Below are 27,463 nucleotides of genomic sequence, written 5' to 3'. Positions count from 1 at the left end.
AGCCTTTCTTGTTCCCCATCTCTGTTTGGAGAAAGTCTCTCTATTTTCAGTTTTATGTTTTTAAAAAAGATACACAGCCAGGTAACAGTTGGTGTAATATTTTATCTTCATGCTTTCTTCTGGAGCATTCAGAGAGAAGCTAAACAAGGGAACAATGTGCTCTGACACTCCCTGCAGATTCCAAGACACATTCAAAAGGTGAGCTTTGATAAACTCAAGCCGCTCCTCGGGTTTGTTCAGCCTACTGGAAAAGCGAAGGAACACAATCAAAGGCCTGCCATGGTGCTGCATTCCCTCCGGAGGCCTCTCCAGGGGCCTCTTTCCCACTGAAAAATGCAGACCCTCATGCAGCATGCCTAAGTAGCTAGGCGTTTTAAAATGCATTTCTCCACATCTAGGGAGTAAAGGTAATCACTCAGAATATCCTTGGGTCTTTAAGGGTTATTAGAAAGGAGTATACCTGAAAAACAGTGAAGACACAACTTCGAATGCCATGAACTATATCTGGTTTTGAATTCTCACCCAGTTAATTTTTGCTTTTCAGCAAAATATTGCACAAATTTCTACCTCTTCCAGCCTCTGTCCTTCATCAAGCATGGTGAAACTTGTATTATTAGGATATTCTTATTATATTAATGTAGTCTGTGGGAGTCAGAAACCTCAAGCAGTTAATTCACATACTTGATAACCAGAAGCTGAAAAACAGCTTCAGTCGTTCTAAGGAAAATAACTCATTGCCACAGTATGAAATAAAGGAAAACTCTGCTTAAGCACTGTTTGTCCAAAACAAAAGCATAATACTTTGAAAGGGAAGAGGCTGTAGTAAGTAAGGAAAACTTACTACAGTTACTAGAGATGTTAATCAAATCTCACTCACTAGTTTCGGAGTGGAAGCCAGACTCCCAGTGTCACTAAAACCTTACAGAGAAATAAAACTAATTACACTTCAGCATTTCTAGACCTTGAGGTTTTTAATCACATATACTGTCTCGCTTAACAGTTCATTCACTTTATGCAGGCAAGTTACAAGTTTTTGTAGAAGTGTCTGGAAGTGCATCTAGAATGCATTGCCTGTCCACTGTTTTATTTACAGTTTTTTCCAAATGAAAATCAGTAGCTAATAAATCAAAGCATAATTACACAAACACAAAAATACAATCATTAACATTTTACTGGATACAAATGATAAGCATAAGGAAATGTCCATGTACACTCACTGACATGAATTTGTGTTAGTTTGCTATTAATATATGATACTCTGGATTGGTGGTAATGTAACTGAAAGACAGATGTGTATTAAAAAAAAATATTAGAGAGCCACTCATGTTTGACATGTATACTCACATGTGATCATATCAACATTACTTTTTTCTGACAAGGTATTATCATCAAGGTAGCTGAACCTCCTCAACAAAGCTTGCTTTGATACTATTATCTAAAGTGTTGGATGATACAGAAACAATCTGTGCAAGTGTAGCAATTTTGATTCAGAAAATTTTTAAAAAAGTAGTATTTACAAAGGTAACCTTTAAGTTCAGTGATTAGATTAAGACTCCAGTCTTCATATTCCAAACACCTGATCATTTAATTTCTTATTTTTGGCTTTTTTCTCTCCTCTTCCCATTCCTTCTCCCCACCGCAAATATTAGCCCATGTTTAAAGTAAACTATCACAATTAAAACTCTTCAAAAAAAAAAAAACCCAAACAGTAAGTTATTCACCTTGTGCCAAAAAAAAAAAAAAAAAAAAAAAAAAAGCAGCACTAGAGTATTACTCAAAAGATTCCATAAATCCTTCATAATTAAGGAAAGTTCCAGGAGCAAAAAGAACTTGTACAACTTTTAGAACTTCGGAGGAGAAATAGGGGAAGAGGAGACATTTATCCCTTGACTTTTTTGGGGGTTTTTGTCTGAAATTCATTTACAAAAAGCTCCTGGTACTTTTCCCAATGTTTCCACACCTCCTTCCTCTGGCACATATGGTTTAATATACAAACAATTTAAATAAAATGTCAAATTCAAATTCCCACCATAAATAATTCAACTCTTATGAAAACTGGTGGGTTTTAGCTATTTCAAAACTAGCCCTGCCTGGCTAGCCATTTGGTTAGGACTCAGAAGTTAAATAAGAGGATTCTTACAAAAATTTGGTATTCTATTTTAGCCTTGTAACAATTTCATACAAATTAAATCTAGAAGAAACCCTTTTCACTGATGTTTTGTTTCTTTTGCATACATCCTACTACCCATAGGTTATAACCATGTAGGTTGTGCAAGAAACAGAACCATTCGAGCTTTTCTATGCTTTCTAGTGGTTCTGTGAGCCTGCTGGCTCTAATGAATTTAAATGGAAAACAAAATCTCTTCAAATCCTTATTCTAAACAGTAGGTAAACCCTCTAGCCTTTTTTCTTGGTGGAGTGTTATTATCCATCCTGATTATAAGACACTGCATTTCTTCTCAGCTTTAAATCAGAGGTTGTCAAAACTGTCTCTTTTTGCTTCCATCTTGTTTTTCAAATTCCAACTCATTTCGTGAAAGAGCTCATCATTTTACCTCCTTGCTGAAGTCGGTCTTTTCACACTGGTCAGCTTTGGAAAGTCAGAATACTGAGTGCTTCTCTAGGTCAGACTGGTACTAATTTGAGTATGGAGTGGAACCAAGCTGGTTTGATGCAGAGTTTGGACTGATTTATTTTCATGCTGGGTCAGAGATCTAGCCATCTCAGATGGTTCAGGAAACTGGGTGGGGAGTGGTAGCCATTTCCATGCCAGAGTCTCTTAACAGCAAAAATACAGAAGAGAAACTGAGAGAATGAAAAGAAGACTTGTGGTTGAGTGAAGGGAATTTCCATGTCCCTGAGGGGTCGTATTGTTCACTGAATTTGTGACAGCTGACAGAGAAGTGGAACTTGCTGAAGAATTGTTTGAAGGTGTTGGACTTGTTCCATTGGGATCGCAGTAGATCTAGAATGCAGGGGGGAAAAAAAGTAACAAAAGGGGTTTTTGTCCTTTTTTTTTTTTTTAAATCAGAAGACAAATTAGTAGTAATGAACAGTGTGTAGCATCACTCAGTCACAGTACTCATACGATACACACAATTGCTCATGCCTCACATTGTGCAGTTGAAGACAAAGACATTTTGAATTGCACACATGGGATTTGTTAAAGAAATAAATCTAACGTTTTTCTAGATGTTTTTCTGTTGTTACATAACTATCACTTTATGAAATCCCTGCACTAAAACAAAAGATAGAATAGAGAAGTAGGTTTCAACCTCACACCAAAAAAAAAAAAAGCAAACATAAATCTATGCAAAGACAAATATTAGGATAAAAGACTTTCGGACAACTGCATGAATTCATTGTCTTTGCAGGCTAAGCCACAAACAAAAATATGAACAAACACCGGTGAAGAATCTATTGATACTGTTTCTGGGGCTGGTTTGGAGATTCCTTTCAAGCAGCAGCGGGGCTTATGTGAGTGGACTTAATATTTCAGCTGCTCTCGTCTCCTATCTTGCCGTGGTAGTACCGAACTGCAGTACTTCACACAAAGGAACTATACTGATTAAATCATAACCTATCGGCATGCTAGAGCATACAAATAGGAAATGCAGTGGAAAGACCATATAATATTAGCAAATTTAAAAAATGCTGACAGAAAGCAAAATAAAAAAATACAGGGTTTTTTTTCCCCCTATAACTCTGCATTACAGGGATAGAACATAAAAATTTGCACCCTATGTAATGTCAGTATCAAGCTATTTCCTACACATGCACAGGAAAACTTTCAAAGCTAAGCTAACATGTTCTTTTCTTCCAGTGGAAAAAAGCATGTGATACATGAGGATGAAAAACAAGGGCAAGAATCACTTAACTGCTCGCCCAAAATAAGCATAGTTTAGCAAGCTTGGCTTCAGCTCTATAGGAGCAAACTTGTATTATACCAGAGCCTTCTGGCAAGCTCTGACAGAGTTAGCTGAAGTAAAAACAAATGCCTTTTTTTAAACAAGAACAGTTAGTTTAATAAATAATACTCTCCATAAAAGCTGTCCTTATTTTCTCATATTTCTAGTGCTGCTGAGAAAATTAATTTTCTTTAGCAGAAAAAGTAATTATAGTCCCTCAGTGCTCAAGCCATTAAGTCAATGTTAAATTTATTAGAAAATTGCATGAGCATTTTCTTTAAGTATTTTCTACTAAAAAAAGCACATGATAAAAAAAAATATCACGATGGTGTAAAGCTTCTGGTAGTTAGGGTTTTTGGCAACCAGCAACATGCTGGAAGCAAATTAGGACTGCAGGAGAAAAATTGCAGTGTGGAAGTTTCTGTTGAAACCAGTCCGAGAGTGATCAATAATGAATTGCAGAGTTAGTAACCTATAAGCTGGATACAAGGCAAGTCCCAACTCACCCTGGAATTATTTCAGTCTTCATACAAAGTCTCTGCCACTATTTCACACTTGGTTATATACTTTGAAAGTTTTCTTAAACAGAAAGCCTAGTTTCTGGATTTTTTTTTTTTTTTTTTTTTTTTTTTTTTTTTTTGTGGAAGAGGAAGGAAGGGCTTAGAGCCAAGTTCCACAATGTCACAGTAGATGGGACCCCAGACAGATCTTCTTAACGGTAACCCAAAGGGTCTGATCCTGCTCTCATCACTGCCAAGGGCAAGACTCCACTGAGCGCAATGGAGAAGGGATAATGCCCTTCCTTACAAACAAAGGGGGGGGGGGGGGGAGAAGAATATTTTAAAACAATCTCCCGCAATCCCTTTGCTGTTTATTTTTTAATATTGCCACTGGCCGTTTTCAAAAGGTGGTCTCTAGGAACAGCAAACACATGGATCTGGGATCCCCGCTTGGCTTGACTGCTTACAGAAAGGCAATCACTACTGCATTCACCATCCTTGCACCAAGGATAGGAAGACTCGGCCAGCACAGCAGCAAGCGACCGACGTCTTTGCTTCAAGCCCCCAGACCTCCCGCTGCCGCCACGACCCGAGCCCCAGGACCGGAGACAAAGCCCCGTACGCTTCGGGGTGGGGGGGGGGAAATGGATTCAGAGCAGGGTCTCGCTGCCTTCCAGCTGCAACACTCCTGCCTTCCCGGAGCTAACTCGGGTTTGGCGGGATCCTTCCCCTTTTTTAGAGGGGGGAACGAACGCTCCTCTGCCGCTCACACCACGGTTCCGCGGCTTTCCCTCGAGGACCTCAGGGGAAGAAAGGCGCCGAACTCCAACTTCTTTCTTTTTTTTTTTTTTTTTTTAAATTGGACCGGGGTAACCCACGCCACCGCCATCCCGGGGCGCTGGGCTCGCCCCCGCCGCCCGCCCGAGCCCATCCCGGCCCCCGCCGCCAGAAGGGCTGCGGGCCGAGCCCGCCCGCCGCCGGCGCGGCCCCTCCCCTCCCCAGCCGGGGCTGCCCGGGCTCGTTTCCCTCTCCCCCCGCCGCCGCCGGGGCTGCCCGGGCTCGTTTCCCTCTCGCCCCGCCGCCGCCCCGGGGCGGAGGAGCCGCCCGTCACCCACCGCCGCGCCGCGGCGGGCTGCGGGCGGCGAGGCGGCGGCACCCCTACGGGCCACGCGCCCAACGGCTCCTCCGGAGAAGCCCGCTCCTGAGGCGAGGCGACCCGACCGCCTGGGGTTGCGGGGCGGCGTCGCGGGTGGGGAGGCCGAGGGAGGGCCCCGGCGTGGCCGCTCTCCCGTCCCTCGCACTCGGGCCGGCGGTAGGGGAAGCGCCGAGCCGCTCCGAGGCCCACCTGCCTGGGTAGGAGGAGGGCCAGGAGCAAGAGCCCCAGGCCGAGCCGCGCCGCCAGCGCCGTCCCCATGCCCGTCGTCGTCTGCCGCTGCTGCCGCTGTCCCGCCGCGGGCCGCCCTGCTCCTGCCGCCGCTCCTGCCGCTGTGGCTGCGGGCGAGAGAGATGCGCCGCTCAGCCGCGCCCGGCCTTTTTATGGCAGCGCGGGCTGCCGTGACGCCCCGCCGCCGCCTTCCCCCTCCTCCTCCCCACACCTCTGCTCCCGCCCTCCGTGCCCGCAAGTCGCTGCCTCCCCCTCGGCCCCTCGGCCCGGCGGGCTCCGCTTCCCCTCCCCGAGCCGGGCCCTGCTGCCGGCGGGCGCTCGGGTCCCGCTGGCCTCTCTTCGCCGGAGCCGAGGGCTTTGTTTCCCCCGGTTCAGGTCTCGCAGGCGGGGGTGGGGTCGTCGTCTGGTGCCGGCGTCGCGTTCTGGTACTGAGGGGCTGGCGGAGGGCTGCAGAGCCTGAGTTGCAGTTACTCTGGAGGAACGCTTATGCTTATAAAAACATCAGGCTTTTTCACTTAAAAATTCAAATCGAGGGTGAGAGAAGGAAAGGTAAAGAAAGCTGTACGTATTTCCGGAAAAATGATCGGAACGGTGGGTAAAAGGCTGGGGGGTTAAGATCCCGTCTTGTTCAGAGCCGCCTTGCCACTAGTGCTCAGGCTTCAGGCCACAGGCTGCAATTTCAAGCGCTCTTTGGAGCTGAATATTTTATTATTACCACTATTTCTTAAAGAGTAGGAAACCTGTGTAACAAGTGGAACAGAAGGTTCTTCCAGCTGTAGCCTGTGAGTAGGTAGGGTTCTGGCTTCTGGCAGGGTAGATGCTGTGGTTATATTGTATCTCCTCTCTTAATAGGCTGGACACTGTGCCAATGCCTCACCAAATCAGTCAGGTATCTCAGTGTACGGGCAAATTAACAAAAATAGTCTGTGACCGCTTTATAAACTACAAAAAGAGACACTGATGTGCTGATTTTATTGTGACAAAGCAGTTACTTCCATTTAAAAGAAGAGGAGGATGTCCTGTTAGCTCAGACTAATCAACAGATTTTAAAATGGTGTATGTTCATCTCAGAACAAAGTGTGAGGAGATATCAAAGTTCAGCACTACATAACTCATTCACCATCTCCAGGGGCAGGACTGCATTTCAGGAGTTTTTGAGGGCATTGCTAGAACTCGGTCCTGAAGCACAGGAGACGTGGAGACATGCTGCAGAACTGGATGCTGGGACTTGTGTTAGGCAAAATATGTAATTCTAAACCCAGTCCCACACTAATTGCTTCAGAATGCCTAACAAAGCTGTAGTTATTTTGTTTTTCCAGGAATAAAGGCATTTTGCCAGCTATACCACCCAAGATATCAATCCTTATTCTATACCAAGATGAAAGGTCTTCTGAGAGGTACACTAAGCCTGAAGCACTCATGAAGTAACATTCCCCTGGTTTTTATACATCCCTGATCATAGTCAGAGTCTGGTTCCAAAGTATTAGAGGCATAGTCTATCTGTAGAGTAACTATGGGAATAGTCATCAAATTGAGGGTCTTATGTCCCTGAATATTCACTGTTTGTCTGCTGAAAGCTGGTTAGCAGAAGATGGGCTTTCATGATTAGAGAGATACAGGAAAAGAAAAAAGGAAACTATGATTGACTTAAAATAAAAGAGGGGTGAGAAAGCTGGAAACTTTCCTATTACTACTTTTCCTTGCAAAGAGTTTGCTTTAGTTGTCACAGTTAAATGAAATCACAAATGGGAGGGAAGGTGATCTTTTCACTCAGTAGACATGCCTAATGCTACAGAAAAGTGAAATTCCCTGTGGGAGAGGTCACATGAATCACAGCAATAAAGTGAGGGCTCACACTATTCTGACACCAGATCCCCTGGAGGAGATGCAGAAGGAAGGGAATCCAGTTAGGGCTCTACAACAGCCAAAGCGAAGAATATTCTAGTGCAAAGCTGACAGAGATGGTTTCCATTATCATCTCTCCTGCCTTGTTTGGGAGAAAAGGAAGTGATACAGCTGTTGCATGATCCTGTGGGATCATAACTGGCTGTTGCAGGTTAAAGCAGCAGCTGAGACACATTAATGTCAAAGCTGGGACAGATGAGGATGAGGGAATAACTATCAGATGGCTTTTCCCATTCTCTCTACCCAGTGCATCTTACCTGAGGTCTAGAACTGCATCTGTAAAAAATGAGGATGGCGCACAGTTCTTGTAAGGTGACATGAACCAACACAGCATTATAAAACTGCTAATTATTATTATATAGTGTATTGCACTTTCGGTGTTTTAACAAGTTTCAGTGAAAATGGGGATATCTTTCTTTTTGCTAAAAACATTATAAAGTCTGTTCCTTTATTTAAAAATAAAAATGCAGAGGTTTTAAAACATTTGGCAGAAATGATGAATTACTGAAATAATAAAACCATGTTAAGTTTATGTTCTGATGCCAAAAAACCACGCCTTTCTGAAATATTCATGAAATACTAATGCAAATAAGGAAATGTACTGGCAGCAAGGCAAAAGTGCTAAAAATATTTTAAGCCCAAGATTTTCTTTGAAACTTTTGTCATTGGAAATTATAATTATAATGCCTACACTACATTAGATTTCTGCGACCAACTCTCCCCATTCAGGAAAGCTGCAATATTCTTGATTCCTCTTGAACACATAAATCACCTGCACTCCTAATTCCAAAATCTTTACTTTTTTCAGCTGTAGTCTGTAATGAAGTCTGCAAAAGATGTATCTGAGCAAGAGACCAGGACCCAATATATGGATTTTTCTACGAGGCAAGAAATCCTGTAATCGAGTTGAGAACTGTACAAAGTGAAGCACTGCTATCTGGTGGCCAAAAGGCACTTCTGATTTTTTTCTGTCAGAAAAGACAATATACTCTCTAAATCAAACATCCTTTGGTAGCAATGTGCTCTAAGAGCTTTCATGATGCTGAGATATAGTGTCAAATATTATTGCTAAATCCCCATTGTTCTGCTTCCTTTGTTTTTTTCTGGGTCAGAATAGTACTCAGCACCTCTCCCAGTTAAATACATAATATTTGATGAGAAAGCTTAACAAAGAGAAGGGAAAAAATTACTTTGATCTTTTGGGTTAAATGTAAGTTCATCTATATATTCCACTGGTGACTTTTGACTTGATTGAACTTTCCAATAGGCTTAACTTTCAATCTAGTCACCAGAAGCAAAACTTGTGCTGCTTTGTATAATGCATTAGCAAACAAGATAAGCTAAAATGATGGGCAGAAAAAAAAAAATTAGTCATCTATAAAAGGAAGCAGAGAAGTAGTCTCCAAGCCATGTAAGTAGTGTATTTAAATTTGGTCAAGCTTTAGCAAAATAAGTGTAGCCAGAACATTGAGTGAAATTCATGAGAACTAATTTTGACTTAACCATTAATTTACTCTTGCCTTTTAGCTGTCAATCTCGATCCATCTAAACTTAAATATTTTAGGAGCATAAATTGCCAGTGAGAGTCGCTGGATCCTGTGCTCCCAACCAGCTCTTCACTCTCCTTGGCTGTGCATAGACTAGAACTCACTACACCCTGTGGCTCATCCCAGGGTCTTCATCCATTTCGAGCTCATGCTAGAGTGCACTGCAGCTCTCAGTACTCACCTGGGTCATATTATGAGTTATTTTAGTTAATACCCATGTGTGAATGTTATGCATTTATATATTAGAACCCGATCTTTTTTCAAAAGACAACTTTGAAGAGAGAAATCCAGCTTTGCAGTGTGTATCAACTAGCCCGTATATGCTGATCTATGCTGACATCATCTGGTGATAAGTTTCTTTGATGTCCATTTTTGCCATATGGTTTTTGCCTTGAGAAACTCACAGGTCAATATTTCCTAATATATAGCAACGCTATCTTTTTGATAAGCTAGGCTGGCTCTTCTCTTGCTACTTGTTTAGCGGAAAGGACCTATCTTGCAGCAGCATCAGAGCTCCAACCGTGTAATCAAAATTTGCCAGCTTTTTTGAAGCACCCTTCCTTACAGTTGCACATTCACTGTCATTGCAGAACAAAACTGAAATACTGATGGGAGCTGGCTGGTTGAAACTGATTTTAGACAACCGGACAAAGCTGTTTGGCATGTGTCTTGGGTAAGGACTTGGAATATATATTGAGGATTACATTCCCTCTTCCAGTGGAGGGTTTATATTAAATCTATGTAAGCAGAGCTTTTAATGGAAGGCATGATTGGTGGTACTGTAAATCTCCACTTGGTAATAAATGTTGATTGGATTCAACTATATGTGTCTTCAGACATGGGCCTTGCTGTCATGATCCAGACCCTCATTACACCAGGATTCCAGCAGTGCCACTGTTTCCCTTCTATGTTGATCTGACGCAAAAAGCATTGGGCTGCTTAATTAGCAGTATATAGTTATAGAAGTAAACAAAGCCATGATTTCCAGCCCTGGAATCATAAGCCTGGAATTCTGAGCAGAATTGAAATTGTGATTCCAGAAATAGTCCCAAGAAGAAATGTTTAAGAGTTGCCGCCCTAATACCCATGGATCTTTTGACTTCTGGGTAGACTTCAAGGGATGGTGTCAGCTTACACAATTAGGTGTGGCTTCAGATCTGCTTGAAAGCACATCTTTCTCCCTAAGTCAAACAAACTCTTGGGTGACATCAATACAAACAAATTAAATGGTAGCAGAGCCTGTTCTTTGGCCTTGAGGCCAACTGGCATGTCTAGCCACATCCATACTATTAAATTCTCCTAGCCTCCAGAAAACGGAGGCTGAATCTAAACTGCCTATTGGTAGGTAGTTGTCCCTGGCCTGGGCCAACCCCTGAATCATGCTCAGGAATTGTTTGGGATAATGCCACTTGGTATGGGACGAAACCAAGACAGGGCTTTTCTTCAACTCATGAGGCATAACGTGAGGTAACAGGTCTACAGACATGAAGAAGTAAAAATAATCAAAGGTCATGTTCTCCATCTTCTGATTTGAGGCAGGTTTAAACATAATTCTCAGAAAAAATCAGTGAAGGGTATTCCACAGCCCATAGGCCTCCTGTTTCTTTGCCAAACTATCTTTGTAAAATATTTCTCTTAATACAAAGCCTTCTTTGCTGCAGATTTAAAGTAATGATTTATTAATTACATCACCATAGTAAAGCACACAGATAATAATGATGGCCAGATTTGTAACAAAGTGTTTACCAGTTGAAAACATATGAAGCACTTCTCATTGAGAGGAAAAAGGAAGGGTTGCGTGCAGCAGCTGTCTACATCTAAGTGAGTTTCCCTGGAAAATCCTTCTAGATGATGAAGGGAAACAGATTAATCACATCCTGGAGATGCCTACATCTCTTCACTGACTATCAAAAGAGTGTAGATGATTAGCTCAGACATTTACTACTATATTTTCCCTTATTTTGAGGAATGGTTTCAGTTCCTGAAACTTTCTTCATCAGATTCCTATGCAATTTTGTCACTTTCCTTTGTACTCTCTCAAATCTGTCTTCATTAGATCATGTTGTCCAAAGTAGCACACTCTACTCAAGCTGAGAGTTCAGCACTCAACAACTCTGTTGATGCAGCTTAGAAAGAAATTTGTCTTTTTTGCAGCAGCAGCAGTTTCATAATGTTTGTGAACTGATGCAACACTGAGATTATCTCGCTCCATATCTTGAACAATAGTGCAATGTTAGCACTTTTACCATCTCCTTGAATTTTCCTTCTATGATAAGACATTACTAATAGCAATTAGTGCAACCAAGTTCTTTTCACCATTAGCTTGAGTGCTAGCTCTTTAAGTCTGTGATTTCTCCCATTGGGTACGATATTCTGCATTACCTCTCTTACTAGTGGATGAAAAGTTAGTTATCCTGATATTATACTACTACTTCATTCTGCTTCTTTCCAAATAAATGAAAAAATGTTCACTGAAAAATCTCTGCATTCTTATTAGTCATTTCAACCACCATAATTAGTTTATGACTGTTGGGATTTCTTCTATCCCTGACACATTTCATGACCTATGCTTTTAGCCCTGCCTACGAAGCATTTTTTTCTGGTAACAGTGGAAGTCTTTATCTTCTCTTGAGAAGTGTTGAAAATCTGTATCTTGCAATTTGAATCTAGTATTCTTCCATTTCCCTTTTTTGTTTGTTATTTTTTGCTTTTTTTTTTCCTCTTCACTTACTGCCTTCTCTTTGCCACTAGACAGGGCAGATTTTTATCCACAGTTACCAGAAAGATAGTCTATATAAAAAGGGAGCTGCCTTACGGAGCACTCAGTTTCAGAATTCATTCCTAGTCATGACTGCTACATGGCATCCTGAAAGGCTTATTCTTTTGTAACCTTTTCTGGGTAATTTCTAGTTTTGAGTACAGGACAGGCAGAGATAACAAGGTTATGAGAATGAAACATGGAGAAATCTGATAAACAGGAACAGAGAAAGTTGGAACTGATTATTTTAGAAGAAAAAATAAGAACAAATATGATTAAAAGGTGTATAAATGGACAAGTTATAGAAGGTAGATCAGCTCTTCTTCCCACTTCATAACAGAAAAAGGGACCAGTCTAGGTTTTGAAAAGATGAACTGCTGAAAGGAAACATGTATTGTGTGTCACTAAGAGTGTTAAGACTTCATGTATCTTTTAGGTGGTGAACCCTTTGTCACAGGGTATCATTAGGCAAGGTGCAGAGAAGGAGTGGTCACACAGTGATGAGAACATCCAGAGTTTAAATAGCAAGTTTTGAAAGGACACACTTCCCTGGCAGACAGATCGTCTCAGATCTTCCTGCTGTGTGATTTACACATCTTTTATACATCTGGAGCTGGACTCTGTGAAAGGACGAGACAGCCTTGACACCAAGCAATATGGTTATTCTGACATTCTATTCCTCCCTAGTGCAATTTTATTTATATTATTTCTTTTTTTATATATCAAAAGTGTATTGAAACCTACAGATAATTTTTTATTTCCTAAAGCAGTAATATTTATAAATGCTAATCAAGGCAACTTTGTCCCTTAGCCACGATGGAAGCTGAAGTACTTTGAACAGCCTTTTTTCTGCTTTTAAAAGCAAACCTGACACAAAACATGATGTAAAAAAAGAAAAAAAAGAAAACTTTAGTTGTACACAGATGGAGGAGCAATCTAAATTTCCTCATTGGAAATTAATTATGTTAGACTTGCATGCATATATCTTGAATTAGTTGCTATCAATTAGAGAAGAGAACATTATATTCTAAATAGTAAAGCCATTAATCGGAGGAGAATACAGAGGAAACATGGAAGTAAACAAATAATTCAAACTAATTAACATTTGCTCATGGAATGTGTAGTTTTATGGCTAAGAAGTAAGGTTCAAATAACAAATGCTTAAGTGATTGCTTTTCCTTTTTATTGCATTTGCCACCCACTGTTAGTGGTAGCTAGATAAATCCTAGAGCAGCAACCAAAACCAGCAGGACCTGAGCACGTTCACTACAGAATGAATGAAAGTCTGAACGCCTGTCTTAGGAAACAGTACATTAACTTTTCCTACAAAAAAAATTATCATGTTTTAGACAATTGACAAACAAGAAAGTGAGAGAAAACCAAACAAATCTCATTGCAAACCTCTCACCAAATGGGGGAGTAGAAGAATTAGCAGTGAAACTGTGCGGCCTTTAATCTCCGAGTAGCTGGATTGAATACCAGGCTGACTGCAGGAAGTTACTCACTGTTTTCCTCCCATTTGCTTAACCACTGATGTAACACTGATTTTCACTGCCAAGGTAGCTATGTATTTCTGGTTTAGGTGGGTCGCCATGCTCTGACTGATTAGGGTGGCCTCTATCAGCTTCTTCAGCACTAGTCAGAGCAGTCTGCACTGCCCACCTCCATTTTCTTTCTCATTATGGCTCAGTGTAGCCTTCTACTGTAAAAGAATAGGCAAATTGTCAGGTAGTGAAAAGGATGGGGAAAAAAAAAAAAAGAATGTTACTTTAGCAAGTGCCTATATCTCCATCACTTAAAGAAATGTAAAACAATACCTGAAACTCATCCACCTTACCTTACTCATCTAATTATCCATCTATAACATCTAAGATGAGTTTTCACGGAATAAGTAACCTGTAAGCAAAGGTGCTTTGTGAGACCTCGCTCACTTCTGGAAAGGGATTGTCTGTGCAGGTTGCCAATGTGACTGCAGGAAAAAGTGGACAGAAGTTCATAATGCGGTTGTTATTGCAAAAGATGAAATGGCAACACAAAGAGTTGGTAAGCAGAGAGAGACAGAGCCAAGTTTCAGTGTACATGGGGGCTGGAGACATTAGAGGTATCCTGAAGAGAATAAAACCAATATTTTATAGTAAAAATGGCACAGTAGATCATATGGGTAAATGTGTGAGAAAGGGAAACCTGTTTAGACCAGCATGCCAACTGAAAAGGCAGCACTTGAAGGGCTAGAAAAGGAGCTTCTGCCGCATGAAAGATTAGCTTTCAGAGACGGAGATGGTCTTTTCAGAGAAAGAGATGGTAGGATTATTTGGTCACAGACTGGATGCAAGTAACAAGCTAGAGGATTTGCCTCCAGACTATGGACTAAGAAAAGAGAACATCTAAGCAGTTACAATAGGCGTGACACTGGAAGAGGTAAATTAGCAGTCAGGGAGCTTTAGCTCATTATTCAAATGAATATGGACAAACTTAAAGGTGATGCTCACATGGGGACACTGTGGTTTCCCAGGCTGCATAAATATGCATAGAACACTGTCCATTCACCTTCTCAGTACACTTTGAAATAAGCAGTGTAATTTAAAAGATATGTGGTTCCAACAAGGTAATACTGAAGCTAAATCTGCAGTGACAAGTAATCTGATGAGATGTGCATTGCAGAATGTTAGTCAGAGCTACTCACAGGGCTAGAATGGCAACATGGTAGTCTTGACTTTATTTTGAGATGCAAGGAGTGTCAGCAGATCTACTGCCATCACTTGACCAACCTTGCAGGAAAATGAAGGTAACAAAAAACCCTAGGCGGTGGGGAGGGAACTCCCAGTTATAGATTCCAACATACAGGTCAAAAGCTATTAAGAATTTTCTCTCTGAGCTATCAAAACTGAAAGACTAATCTTGTGAGTGAATGTCATAGGCAGTATACTGAAATACTGTTACAGAGGCTCGCACAACCAAATCCAACAGGTGTTAAAACCCAGATTTATTCTTCAGTAAAAAAGTTAGAACTCCGATAGCATTTGTGAACCACAGGTTCAATGATGTAAGGGGAATTAGTACTACAGAGCCGACTTAAGAATTCTTAAAATTTAAAATGATGACTCAAAATGCGCATATCACTAACCTAAAAGATGAGGGCTCTCAACCTGCAGGAGTTACCCAGGGCGGTGTCCCGACCCAAGGGGAAAGTCCCTGACTGCAGACCCGCTGCTCCGAGGAGGACTGGCTACAAATGTCCTCCGGCAGGACCCCGTTTATAGCCTTGTTGAATCTGATCTGTGGTCATTTTAATCCCCATTGGCCAAAAGGTCAACACTTCAGTGTACCTGGCGCATGTTGGATTGGTCAGTTCCATTTTCAACCCGGGGCCTCTAGGGTTTGGGGTTTTTTTCCTCTCCTCCTTGCCCAGAGAAGTTTCGTTTCCTGTCGGGTGCGTGGGGGGGGTGTACCTGCCACAAATACACAAAATGAAAACCGTAAACAAGAGAGGAATTACGCTTCCTAGAAAGGAGATGACTCCACTGAAAAAAAAATGAAGCAATCCTATGAGAATAGCCATGGGAACAAGCTTGTGGCAGCTTTGAGAGGGAGCTATTCACTGCCATCTAATGGTAAACTGGAAGAAGAGAACAATTACACTGCGGTCTTCAACCCACCAGAACATCTTGGTTATAATTACAGTTTCATATAATTAAAGGGGGAGTAATTAATATTAACTTAATTTTTTGCCTTTTTGGTCATTAAAAAAAGCACTTGATGACCCAGGTTGGGAGTTGCCAAGACCTCACACGACTGGAGTACAAATCTTAAGGACGAGGGCTTTCATGGCCCTTCTTACTCTGTGGCATGGAGGGAATCTGATGACAAGGAGACCCGTGTGACACTGATGGTCCTCTACAGTCCAGGGCTGAATGAATCCTGACAAAAAGCTTGGTAAGCATCTGCTTTCACGACCGAGACATAATAGTAACATGATGTACCTTCTAACTAGTACAACTAGAACAGTCACACATTTAGCTGGACTAGGAAATGAAGCAAGTGTGAAAGACATGATGTCTCTGTTTGAGGTTGTGCAGTTATGAGATAAATCAGATGCACGATGCCTGTTCCAAGTTACATTTCCTCTATGACTGGAGAGGGAGCTGTTTGAGTGCCACACTATTAACCTTCTGCAAACTGTAAGACCTGCAGGAAAGGATACCGAACAGTGAGTTGATTACTTTCTGGTTTTGGTAAGATGCCACTGTATCATCATATTTGAAGAATATAAAAGACAGTGATTTTAGGCACGTTCTTTACCTTGCCTTTCAATAGGAATATACAGTAAAGATGTGTAATGCCAGAATAGCCTAGTAAGGCACCAATACTTACATCTTTCTTTACTAAGAGTAAGTTACCTTCACTCTTAGTTAGAGCATTACTTTAATCCTATGTGAGACAAATCAAATTCTAAGAGCTCTGAAAAGAATGGGGTGTATGGAAAGCTAGGTTTGGGGGGGGGGTTGTTGGGGTTTGGGTGTGGTTTTTTCCCCCCCATAGAGGAGGTAGCATTTCTGCTCAGGGAATCCCCACTGTTCAAATATTAATTTCTGTTCTGACTCACTATGTGCCACTATGAATGCAAGTAAGTTACCAACTTTTTTTTTTCGTCAATAAGGATGTATGTATATTTTAAGACATACGGGGGGAAAGTGCTAAAAAGCTAACAGCTATAATCCCAACTGAAATTGGTCAGAATCTCACAGAACTGGGAACTGGAACATTCAAAATACATAAAGACATAAAGATGTTTGCAGCCTCCTTCCCGGTGAGGTTTCTAAGGAGGGGAAATAGCTTTGCCAAGGAATTGCTCCATTACAAAATATCTGACATAAAAAACTCTCATTCAAACATTTTATGACAAAGTTTATACAGGTGTAAAAGTAAGCAATCGCTTACAAGGCCCGTGCTAATTGCACAGCTGCTGTGCAGCAGTAGCTCCACAGTTATATCACTTGCTGTATTTGCTGATAATTTTCCAAGGGAGGCTTGGTCTGTCAGGTGAGGTGACGGGCATTTTAAAGCAGAACTTTAAAGCTGAGGAGCTCTTCCATCTGCCAAAATTCCCCTGAACCTTGTACAGCCATTTACATCAGGGCAAGATGCTCCCAAACTGATGGGGTGGCATTTTGTACCCATTTTGTACAGGTACAGAGAACTCCCCAAGGGCTGAGCAATCAGAGCATTCAGAAGCGCCAGGAGAGGTGTGGTCTGTGTGTGGCAGAGAGAAAGCTGGGAGAAGGCAGAAGGAGGGATGGACCTCTCCTCCTTTCTGAGCTCCAAGGAGAAGGGATTATGGATCACCACCAGTAACGGAGATGTGGAGCGAAAGAGGGAGACGTAATGTGAAGGAAGGTAACAAAGATAAGGACAGGGGAAACCCAGGCCACAATGGGATTTGGATTAGATTGTCACGGTGGCCAAGCCTTTCAAATTCATCTGTGGTCAAGAAACTTCAGCATCCGCTGGAGTCATTTCCCCAGTGAGAGGTTTCCACTGCTTTCTGGTTTGGGCACATGGGCAGAGCCTGAGGGGCTGGAAACTGGGGTCGGCCCTCGGCACCCGGGTTTGGAGGGGGCTTGGTCTCGTAAGAGGCAAAATGCTCCAACAAGCGTTGCGAAGGGAAAACCAGAGGTGTGTCAAATCCAAACGACATGAGAAGTGTTAACACAATTACTCCCGAGTGCTTTGACTGCGAGCTTTGGAGAGCGGCATCGGCGCTGGGGGAGGGAGAGCCGGGCCCCGCGGGGCTCGCCGGCAGCCGGCCGGGGGGGAACCTGCTGCCGAGGCACCCCCGCAGGCAAACCCGTGCTCTGCCGCTCCCCGCCCCCCGCCCCAAAACCAGCCTACATCGGAAAAGCGCACGCTGGAAAAAATAACGATGGGGCAAACGGTAACGCGAAACGGCTCGGACAGATCTCGGCGGGGGCAGAGCCCGGCGCCGAGGCGCAGCGGGCTCCTCCCGGCGGCCTCCCGCCCCGGGCCGGAGGAGGGGGCGGCAGGGCACCCGCTTCAGCCCGCCGCCCGCCCGTCTCCCTCCGGCCGCCGCTCCCGCACCGGGGCGCCGGACTCCCCCCCCGCCCCCGCCCGCAGCCGGTCCGCCGGGACCGGGCCCCGGCAGAGGGCGCCGAGCCCGGGCTGAGGCGGCTCCGCCTCCGGCCTGCGAGCGGCGGCGCGGGGACGGCGGCGGCGGCTGCAGGCCCGGGCCCGAGGCGCCTGGAGGACGCAGGTAACGGCGGCCCGCTGCGCCCCGACCCTCGCCGGGCCTCCGCTCCGGCGGGGCCGGGGGAGCTGCGGGGGCCGGCGGGGGCCTCCCCCCGCCGGCGGCGGCGGCGGGTCTGGGCGGCGGCCAGGCCTGCGCCCCGCGGCCTCTGCTGGGGCAGCGGCAGGAGAAGCCGGGGCACCCCGGGCCCGCCGCCGAGGGCCTTACCGGCGGAGGCAGGGGCCGTCCCCGGGGCGGGGCGGGGGGGGTCTGCGGGTCCCCAGCGCACGCCGCGAAAGCTGGCGTCGTCCTGGGTGCCGGCTTTTGAAGGGGCTGCCCACCTTCAGCGGCCTTCAGGCTCGTGTCCCCCCGCGCGGGCGGGCGGTGGGCGAGACTCCGTCGGCGTTACGGTTCCGTGGTGGGCCGGGGCCGCCCCTCGCACTTGGGGCCTGCCGTCGGCCTGCCTGGCTGCGGCTGCCTCAGCGGGGCACAAAGATCGAGCACTGAAAATAACTGTTTACACGTTCAAATCCCTGTTCTGGGAGTTTGTCCCCAAACGGAGGAGAGGGGTAAGTCTTCTGTGACGATTGCACCGGCCTAAATTTTAAACCGTATGTCGTATTTGTTAAGTTTACATATTTAAATACGAAAAAGCCAGGGGAGGTGTGGTTATTTTTATTTGGCCAGTAATTGCCCCCATTGATCAGGGCTTTTTCCCAACCACAACAGACACCTCATTCAGATTTCGGCAGAGTTCACCTGGGTGTGGGGAGAACAGACTCCAGTCTCATGAAGAAACACGTGTTTCTACACATACAAGGCCATAATAAAAGCCAGTGCTCCACCTAGCTAGGAAGGACTGTAAATCAGTTTCTAAGAGTGTTGAAAGACATCTGTTGGTTGTGGGTTTTTTGGGTTTTTTTTTTTTGGGGGGGGGGGGGTGTCCACCTACTTGTCCCAGGTTAGAGATGGCTCCAGAAAGGAGCAGAACTGGAGAGCTTGCACATGAGACTGTTGTTGCTGGCGTTGGTCCTGTTGCAGTACGTCGAGCGGTGTTACTTCTCCTGAACTGTACCATGACGCTAATTCTCATTCAGAGAAACAGGGGGGGAACCTTGTGCAGCGCTCTGCCACGCAGGAGTGTTGTGGTCCGAACAGAAACTGAAGTTAAGCAGCTTTCAACTCTTCTGGGTTTACTTGCTTGCACTGTTGAGCAAGTTGCTTTTATTGAGAATGAGTTGTGATAAATGTAGGTCTCCCTGTGCTTTTTATGACATAGTTAACTTTGTTTCTGTTTCTTTTGTGAATTGTGTTTCAGATGTAGGGAGGAAAATGCTACAAATGAGTTGGACAGTTAATACTGAACACCAGAAAAGGAATTGTGACCAGAGTATTCCACTGGGGTTTTTAGCATTTGTTTTTCATCTGGTGTTTTAGCTCGTTGTAATGGTGGACAGTGTATGAGAAAGGCCGATCTTAAAGCCAGTGTAGCCTTGTGCTGTTAGATGATGTGTTGCGCTGTGAGGAACTAGATAATCCATCTTTTTGCAGTAACTATTATGCCGTACCTGGAGAAATCCTTCCAGTACTCAAAGCAGTTGCTCATTTTTACATGCGAATATTTGTTTTATTTTAGGGTATACTATGACTGGCTTCAGACTCCCCATCACGGCTTTTAGAAAACTAAATGTCTGGTTTGGACTGTGGGAGAAATTCCCTTCTAATAAACTATGTCCCTCTTGGAGGAGAAGCGTATTCTGTAGCTGTCAAGCAAGTACAGTAAACTACAGAAGATGTTCCAGCTTTTCCCCAGTAAAACTCTGTGCACTAAGACTTTCTCCAGAGTATATCTCAGTACTGTCTCTGCGGAACAAAAGTAACAAAAGCTCTAAAAGGAGCAGACAAACCATACAGGAAGAAGAGGAAGAAGAGGAGGAAGATGAAGAGGAGAGCGATTTGGAAGATGAATTTGAAAATGACCCCAATGTAGTAAAAGATTACAAGGATCTTGAAAAAGTAGTGCAGTCTCTTCGATATGATGTGATCATGAAAGCTGGTCTAGACATTGCAAGAAAGTAAGTATGGAAGAAACAACCTGCTGATGAGAAAGATGTCATGCAAAATTTGAGTTTTGATACACTTTTATTGTTGGAATAACTCAGTATTTGGTGTTGGGGTTTATTTTGTGTAGCTGTTTTGACTGTCTAAAAATATGTTTTGGATGTATGGGTGTTCCTGTTTGTGTCACCTTACCTCCCTTGAAACAGCCTGTTTTCTGCTTCTCACCGTTGGCAATATTTCTAAGATTGCTGAGGAGGCATTTTCTGTCAGTTACTATTTATTTAAAATGAAGACAACACAAAATACTGTACTAAGTAATACAAAAAGATCTAATTTGAGATTGAGGGAGTAAAATAATATGCTACTTAATGGCTGTAGAAATAGGTGATGGTAAGTATAAATCTAACATACTAGGTCAACCAGGTAAATGTGCAGTCTATAAATATATCTCAGTGTTTGATCTAATGCAACCTGCAGAAGCCTTATACTGCAATGTTGTTAGAAGAGAATATTAGTATAACTTGATCACTTAAAAATTATTAAACTGGCTGGTGCAGGAAAGGGGACATTATGCATTGGATATTCAGGAGACAGGTCGTCAGAAACAGCTTTTTATTGCTTGCACCTGTGGCTCAGAGCAACTGTATTATTTCATTTAATATCTATGAAAGACTTTTTCTTTACTTCCAGTTCAAGTCTGTCCTGACCTTAAATAAACGTATCCTTTATGCGCAAAGGAGAGTTGTGGAAATGTGCCTTGCACATGAATGGTGTTCTTGTGTGTCTGCAAAGAAACAATTGCATTTGGTCTGCTGCACACTGTAAATGCAATAAAACCTTGTTTTTCTTCAGTAAAGTAGAAGATGCATTCTACAATAATGAACTCAGGCTGAATGGAGAAAAACTATGGAAGAAAAGTAGAACTGTAAGACTTTTTAAAATTTAAATCTTTTAATACCATACAAGAAAATAACTAAGGCATGACCTCCTCTTCTCCCTCTAAATTGCTCTGCAAAGGTGAATTAATGGCATTGCTAACACCACTTCCAGCTTTGTGTGTGTGTGACTGATTCTCTTGGTAAGGCATTACTGCCTAAGGCAGACAGGAGGCTTGTGTTACTAGAGAGCAAAATCTAAGGCTGAAAGTCAGGAGAAGGCAGACAGCAGCAAGGACAGAACTTTCCGAGTTGCTGAAGGAAGTGATGATAGATGCGAGGTTGATGGAGTGGGAATGATTAAATCTGAGATACTGGTGGAGCAGGCACATGATTAAAGAAAAAGAGAAAGTTTCATGATAGGGATTGAAACTGGGGTAGCTCAGGAAAGGTTACTCTGTAATAGAGCACACAGGAGCACAGTTAGGAGAAGAGCAGCTGACCAGCACTCTGTTCTTTAAAACACTTTAAATTGTTTTAAAGGTGGGAGCTAGAACTTTGCATTTTGCTGTTTTGTGTCTGTGTTGATACAAAAAGATTGGCAGGAAACACCCTTCAGGAAAAAAACGTACTACGTTACACCTTTTTCAGAGAGTTAGGTGTTGGTTGTAGAACAGGAAGGGTAAAGCTCTTGGCAGAGAAGGTCATGAGACATTTTAATTGCTTATTGCTAAGGCTTTCCTAGAAGTTCATAGCTGGAGGATCTATATTGGGTCAAGTATTGCCTGCCTTCTTCCTCTCCTGCAAGATAAGAATATTAAATGGAAAGGAACAAAATTAAAATGGGACATAGTCTGTGGGTATTTGTTTTCCCCAGGGAATGTTTATAATCACTCATCTTCTCTTTCTGTTTCCAGGTGAAAGTTGGTGACACGCTGGATTTCATAGTAGGTGAAGATAAAGAAACAGGAACTGCTGTAGTTATGCGGGTAGTCTTAAAAAAAGTATCTAACAAAACTGAAAGTGAAAAATACAAAGTAATTTTGAGGCGCTGGAAAAGCTTAAAAGTGCCCAAACAGGATGTACTTAAGTAACGGGGTTGTATGTGGCAGCATAAGATTTTTGCAGAAAACCATATTTGTTGTTAAATACGAATTTTGGTTAAACAAAATTACAGTACCCTTTTTTAAGGGCTTGTGTCAGAATGCTATCTCCCTCTGCTGTGTACATCAATATTCATGCAATAAGCCTGTCGCTTTTTGCTGTTAGTTTTGTTTCATAGTACTGTGGCATAAAAGATCCACCCCTTACATTTCCAGGCAGTTTCCTTACAGATGTTACAGACAATGAACCAATAAAGACTAATTTGATCACTGTCTAATTGCTGTCTGATTTTGTTAATCAGAAAGGTTACATTAAAGCTGACATCACAACAAGCAGAACTGCTTTCTTAGTTTTATCTCTAGATTCATGAAATAGTTACGGATGATAGGGATAAAACCCCCAATTATGTAAACTGCTTCCTTTTTCATTATTGGTTTGATCTTGGTTAACAATACCAACTCTGTGCTTACCTACACTGCTACTATACCAAGAATACAGAAGGATGCTGATTGCAGCTGTGTATTTCTAAGGAGGAAGCTTCACGGTGACAGAATGAATCATGGCAGCGATGCTATGCTCTCATGGAGAAGGCAGATCCATGAGGAGATGCGTGTAGTACTGCTGATTTTTACTGTTTAAGTAACTGTGTAGAGGAAAGTGAAATCTCCATTTGTCACATATTCATTTCAGTGTGGCATTTAAGAGAATATTTAATACTTAGGTGGTGTAAAGATCTGAGCAAAGGTCAGACCATACTGTGATGAAAAGCTCATGTCTGTATTACTACAGGAAAATACTGTCACTTAGGACAGGCATCTCAGGTGTACCCACTTGCACTTGTAACATTGAACATGTGCTTCTCCCGACACAAGCAACTTGTTGGATGAACTGTGGTGCAGACAGAATTTTTATTGTTTATGTATGTTCAGACAGCCACATGCGGGTGTGTGTCCACAGGAAAGCTGGCCAGTAAGAGCAGGTAGGTATTGTTCATCCAGTCCATGGTCTGCTCCCTACCTAGTCTGGAGAGCCCACAGGGAAGAAGAGAGTCCAGAATAGGCAGGAGGAGCATATTCCAGGACACTTTTTCTTTGGTGTTCCTGAAATCTAAATGGGCAGGCAAGAAACTTGCTTACAAAGCAAACCTAGTGCTCTGGTTAAGCATCAGACTATCAGGTACACATAAAAGCTCTGGTAAAGTAATGACGGGATTGTCACTGCATAAAATGTCTCTGAGGTGAGAGGAGGAATGGTGCTCACCTGGTTAGGAGCCCATGGGAACTGTTGGGCTCAACTGCCAACAGCAACTCGATGACTGTGTTTAAGCAGGCTAGTCCGGTGTGAGAGACTTGAAAGAGTTAATGTCTCCAACATCGTGGTGGGGCGAGTTCTGCTTAAAGACGAACTCTGCATAACAAGGAACCCCAGGTGAAAAGCAGCCGATCAGCACCCACCAGCGACAGGGCGGGGAGGGCGTGCTGGAGGGTGCCCAGCTCCCTGCTCTGATGCAGAGATCAAAAAATGGCCACGTCTGCAGGGAAGGGGAAGTTACCCCCCAAACGACCCCCAAGCCCAAAGGCTCACAAACTGCTCATTAGCCTAATGAGTTCGAGTGCCCGCCCGAAGGAGGGGCAAGCATGCTAAAAGGACACAAACTGAAGCCCCAGGTGTACAAGCCCACCGGGACCGGACCCCTCGGCTGGCTGGACCAACGCTGGACCCAGGGCCGGTGAAATCTTTCTCCCTTCCTTTTTCTCTCTCTGTCTTCTCTCTTTCCTTTTCCTTTTCCACAACCCCTACACCTCATCCCTTTAAGACACAAACCCGTTGACCAAGCCTGGGACTGGGAGCGGATCCAGCCGCCCCCGGGCTCCTCTCTGAGAAGGAGTCTAGAAAGCAAGGGGGTCTGCTTTCAACCTGACTCGGCGGGAGGGATCTCCTTATTCCCTGCGTTGATACATGTGGTTACCACGGGTAACACAGTTTACAGAAGTAGTCTCGTGCCAATTCCTGTTGTGAGAAACCCCACCACCTACTATCATGCCTCCCCCGTTCAGTTTGCTTCTGTCGTGAATAAAATCTTTAACTGATCCTTTGGTGTCGTTTCACCCTAATTTAGCCCGAGGGAATTCCGAATTCAACCCTACTCCCTGGTCTGTCCAGCCCGGGTCGTGACAGCCGGCTGCTGTCCATAGCCTCAGAGGTGGTGGCTGCTGAGTGCAGGACTTAACATCATTTCTAGCTTTCTTCAGGCATAGCTAAAATCTGTGCTGGTCTGGGCTTTTTTTAATCATTGTGTAGATGTTTAAAGATGCAATACACGTCTAGTTAATGTGTTAGAGGCGTAGTGACCTTTTACAAAAATTGGTTCTTGAGAGGACATGATCCTGGAAAGCTTTCCTAGGGGATTTTGGTGATCTTTACACTGCAGAAGTGAAGGGATTCAGCATAGCAAGCAGCCAGAGGAACGTGGCAGGCTGTACTTTCATTGCGGGCACTGCAGTCTCCACTCTGTTTGTTGGAGCTTGCACCAAGTGTTCTGGAAATAAACAGATCAGATGCATCCTCTGTTCCCCAATTCCACTTACCATTGCTACTCTAAGAGGCTCCCGTAATCTCCATGGGTGCTGAGAGAAACAAGTAGAAAGATGTGAGTAATACGTCAGTGAGCTCCAGTTGCTGGTCAGCAACCATTCGTCACCTGTCAAGTGCTTATCAGTATGTACAGTCACCCTGCCTGTCACCTCCAGCAGTAGTAGCTTACACACCAGAGCTTACAGGGCCAGAATAGGACCCCACTCGTAAACCCCAGGAATGCTTTGGGACTTGGGGATAGCCAAGGTACAGACGTGAAGAAATTAACTTTCGGAAAGGGTCTGTTATGTGTAGGATAAAAACAGTAACAACAAAAAAAGCCAACACCTGCCTGGCATCCAAGATGGGCAGAAAAGTTGCATCCCTGAAAGCCACTGACATAAGAAAGAGCACAGGCAGGGTAATTTCTTGAATTGGACAGAATATGAATACAGTATTAGTCCAAAAACCTTAGATTTTAACTTCTGGAAAAGCCTATTGGGAAGTAAAGTAGACAAGAGCTTGCAGTCAAGACCTAGCCCTTTCCCAACGATGACAGAGAGAGACTTTTTATGAGAGCCTGTACTGACAGAACAAGGGGCACTGGTTTTAAACTGGAAGAGGTTAGATTTAGCTTGGATATGAGAAAGAATTTTTTTATTATGTTGATGGTGAGGCACTGGAACAGGTTGCCCAGAGAGGTTGTGGATGCCCCATCCCTGGCAGTGTTCAAGGCCAGGCTGGATGGGGCTTTGAGCAGCCTGGTCTAGTGGAAGGTGTCCCTGCCCATGGCAGGGGCGTTGGGACTAGATGATCTTTAAAGGTCCCTTCCAACCCAAACCATTCTGTTATTCTATCACTGCCACCAAAACCAGGTCTTCACTGACAGATGAAGGTAGAAAAAGGCTTTCGTAAGTTTTAAGTGTTGATCCACTAGTGGTATCAGCAAAGTAAAGGAAAAGAAAGGCAGACTTCCTAAGGAGTCTTGTGATGGGTGAGAGCACCCTCTGTGGATTCAGGATTGAAATGGTTGGAGAGAGAACTGTAGCCCTTGGCTTCAGAAAAGAAAGCTTCAGTCACAGGCAGGGTGATCTCAGAGTAAAACTATGACAGCAGGAAGGTGAGTAGCTGTTCCGCTTGGCTGCATTGATCTGTCCTGGATAAGTTTCTCTATCGATCAGACCTTTTTATTGGGGCCAGACATTGCTGAGCAGGTTACGCTTGTTTCTGCAGCCTTTAAATATTTGGATTGTGACCTAAATAAAGGCAAGGCTTGGTTAATGACTGACGCGAGTGACAGGCGAGCAGAGCCAGCACGCATTCTGAGAGGTGTAGGAACGGGCACATCACAGCCAGTTTTTGCTGGACTGTTGTGGTTTAAGCCCAGCTGGCAACAAAGCACCACAAGGCCGCTCGCTCAGTCCTCCCCCCTGGTGGGATGGGGAGGAGAAAATATAACGAAAGGCTCGCGGGTCGAGACAAGGACAGGCAGGGAGGTTTAATCCCTCCCAGGTTTAACTTTACTCCTGATTTTCTCTACCTCCTCCTCCGCAGCGGCGCAGGGGGACGGGGAATGGGGCTTGGGGTCAGTTCATCACGTGTTGTCTCTGCTGCTCCTTCCTTCCCCCCCTCCTCACTCTTCCCCTGCTCCAGCGCGGGTCCCTTCCCCGGGCTGCAGTCCTTCAGTCCCAGGCTGCTCCAGCGCGGGCTTTCCCACGGAGTCCCGGCCATCTTGGGGGGCATCCATCCCCCTGCTCCGGCGTGGGCTCCTCTCTCCCCGGGCTGCAGGTGGGCATCTGCTCCCCCGCTGCCCTCCATGGGCTGGGGGGGGACAGCCTGCCGTCTCACCGCGGGCTGCGGGGGCAGCCACCTCCTCCAGTGCACCTCCTCCCCTCCTTCACTGACCTCTTTCTCTCGCATTCCAATCTCCTCCCCCACTGCAGGTTCCCCTTCTTAAATCTCTTCTCCCAAAGGTGCTGCCACCACCACGGATGGGCTCAGCCTTGGCCAGAGGCAGGTCCCACCTGGAGCCGGGGAAGCTTCGAGCAGCTTCTCCCAGGAGCCACCCCTGTAGCTCCTCCTGCTACCAAACCCTGCCACACAAACCTGAAACATGGACCTTCAGGGAGCTTTTAGACAAGGTAGGCTCACACAGACTCTGTGTATGTAAAGCACACATAAACTTATCTGGGAATCAGCTGTGCATCTTCCTTTCATCAGCCACGACTTTAAGGTGATGGAGTCCATCTGATAACATGCTCAAGTGTCTGGTCAGATGACATGGCAAAGTAATAAGAAGTGGCTGAACAAGTTTTTTTAATGACCTTCCCAAAACACAGACTCTGCCACTGGTCAACTACCAAATCTCTAGTGGCACAGAGTACCGAGTGGTGGGAGACACACAAATGCTTTTCCTCCCGCTCAGAGTTCAGGGTACGGACAGTGAATTGGGAAGTGATTGCCCCTTCTGCCCTGCTGTAATGAATTTCCTGCGCCAGGACATGGGCATCTGCCATTCTTAGTCTGCATGGTGGAGGAACTCTATGAAAGGGCTTCCTTGTGGAGGTACTGCTGAGAGGTCATAAAGGGAAGTTTGGATGGCTCGA

The 27,463-nt window shown here is 44.3% G+C and overlaps 2 protein-coding genes and 1 long non-coding RNA gene across 7 annotated transcripts; 2 read left to right on the top strand and 1 right to left on the bottom strand.

Annotated features, from left to right (window-relative positions):
* Window positions 1–952: 952 nt before the first annotated feature.
* On the bottom strand, window positions 953–5,934 carry CD24 (CD24 molecule). Its single transcript, XM_030004022.2, has 2 exons — window positions 5,754–5,934; window positions 953–2,965 (listed from the first exon to the last, which is right to left on the bottom strand). Exons 1-2 carry the CDS (start codon window positions 5,820–5,822, stop codon window positions 2,780–2,782), a joined length of 255 nt encoding a protein of 84 aa, XP_029859882.1. The 5' UTR covers window positions 5,823–5,934; the 3' UTR covers window positions 953–2,779.
* Window positions 5,935–7,111: 1,177 nt separating this feature from the next.
* On the top strand, window positions 7,112–8,777 carry LOC115336665. The gene is made up of 2 exons (XR_003921861.1): window positions 7,112–7,189; window positions 8,506–8,777. It is a non-coding gene; the product is annotated as an uncharacterized LOC115336665 (long non-coding RNA).
* An 8,425-nt stretch (window positions 8,778–17,202) lies between these two features.
* On the top strand, window positions 17,203–22,560 carry MTRES1 (mitochondrial transcription rescue factor 1). Of its 5 annotated transcripts, none has more exons than XM_030004891.2 (4): window positions 17,203–17,396; window positions 19,880–20,318; window positions 21,157–21,229; window positions 22,097–22,560. In XM_030004891.2, exons 1-4 carry the CDS (start codon window positions 17,360–17,362, stop codon window positions 22,271–22,273), a joined length of 726 nt encoding a protein of 241 aa, XP_029860751.1. In that variant the 5' UTR covers window positions 17,203–17,359; the 3' UTR covers window positions 22,274–22,560. The 5 variants fall into 5 exon arrangements, with proteins under 5 accessions (XP_029860751.1, XP_029860763.1, XP_029860783.1 ...); XM_030004903.2 differs by lacking the exon at window positions 17,203–17,396 and adding an exon at window positions 18,142–18,270; XM_030004923.2 differs by lacking the exon at window positions 17,203–17,396 and adding an exon at window positions 18,212–18,266.
* The last annotated feature ends 4,903 nt before the right edge of the window (window positions 22,561–27,463 follow it).

The sequence above is a fragment of the Aquila chrysaetos genome, chromosome 2, assembly GCF_900496995.4.
Source record: "Aquila chrysaetos chrysaetos chromosome 2, bAquChr1.4, whole genome shotgun sequence".
Lineage (NCBI taxonomy): Eukaryota > Metazoa > Chordata > Aves > Accipitriformes > Accipitridae > Aquila > Aquila chrysaetos.
Note: the sequence above shows the minus strand (reverse complement) of the source record. Positions and strands in the feature narration are given on the sequence as shown.

Bases quoted from the DNA above. Each gene is read 5' to 3' on its own strand.
- CD24 (XM_030004022.2), bottom strand. From the start codon at position 5,822: ATGGGGACGGCGCTGGCGGCGCGGCTCGGCCTGGGGCTCTTGCTCCTG. The intron at 2,966-5,753 runs GTGGGCCTCGGA...CCTGCATTCTAG, and splicing joins CCCTCCTCCTACCCAGGCAG to ATCTACTGCGATCCCAATGG.
- MTRES1 (XM_030004891.2), top strand. From the start codon at position 17,360: ATGTGGAGCGAAAGAGGGAGACGTAATGTGAAGGAAG. The intron at 17,397-19,879 runs GTAACAAAGATA...GTTTTATTTTAG, and splicing joins GAGACGTAATGTGAAGGAAG to GGTATACTATGACTGGCTTC. The intron at 21,230-22,096 runs GTAAGACTTTTT...TTCTGTTTCCAG, and splicing joins TATGGAAGAAAAGTAGAACT to GTGAAAGTTGGTGACACGCT.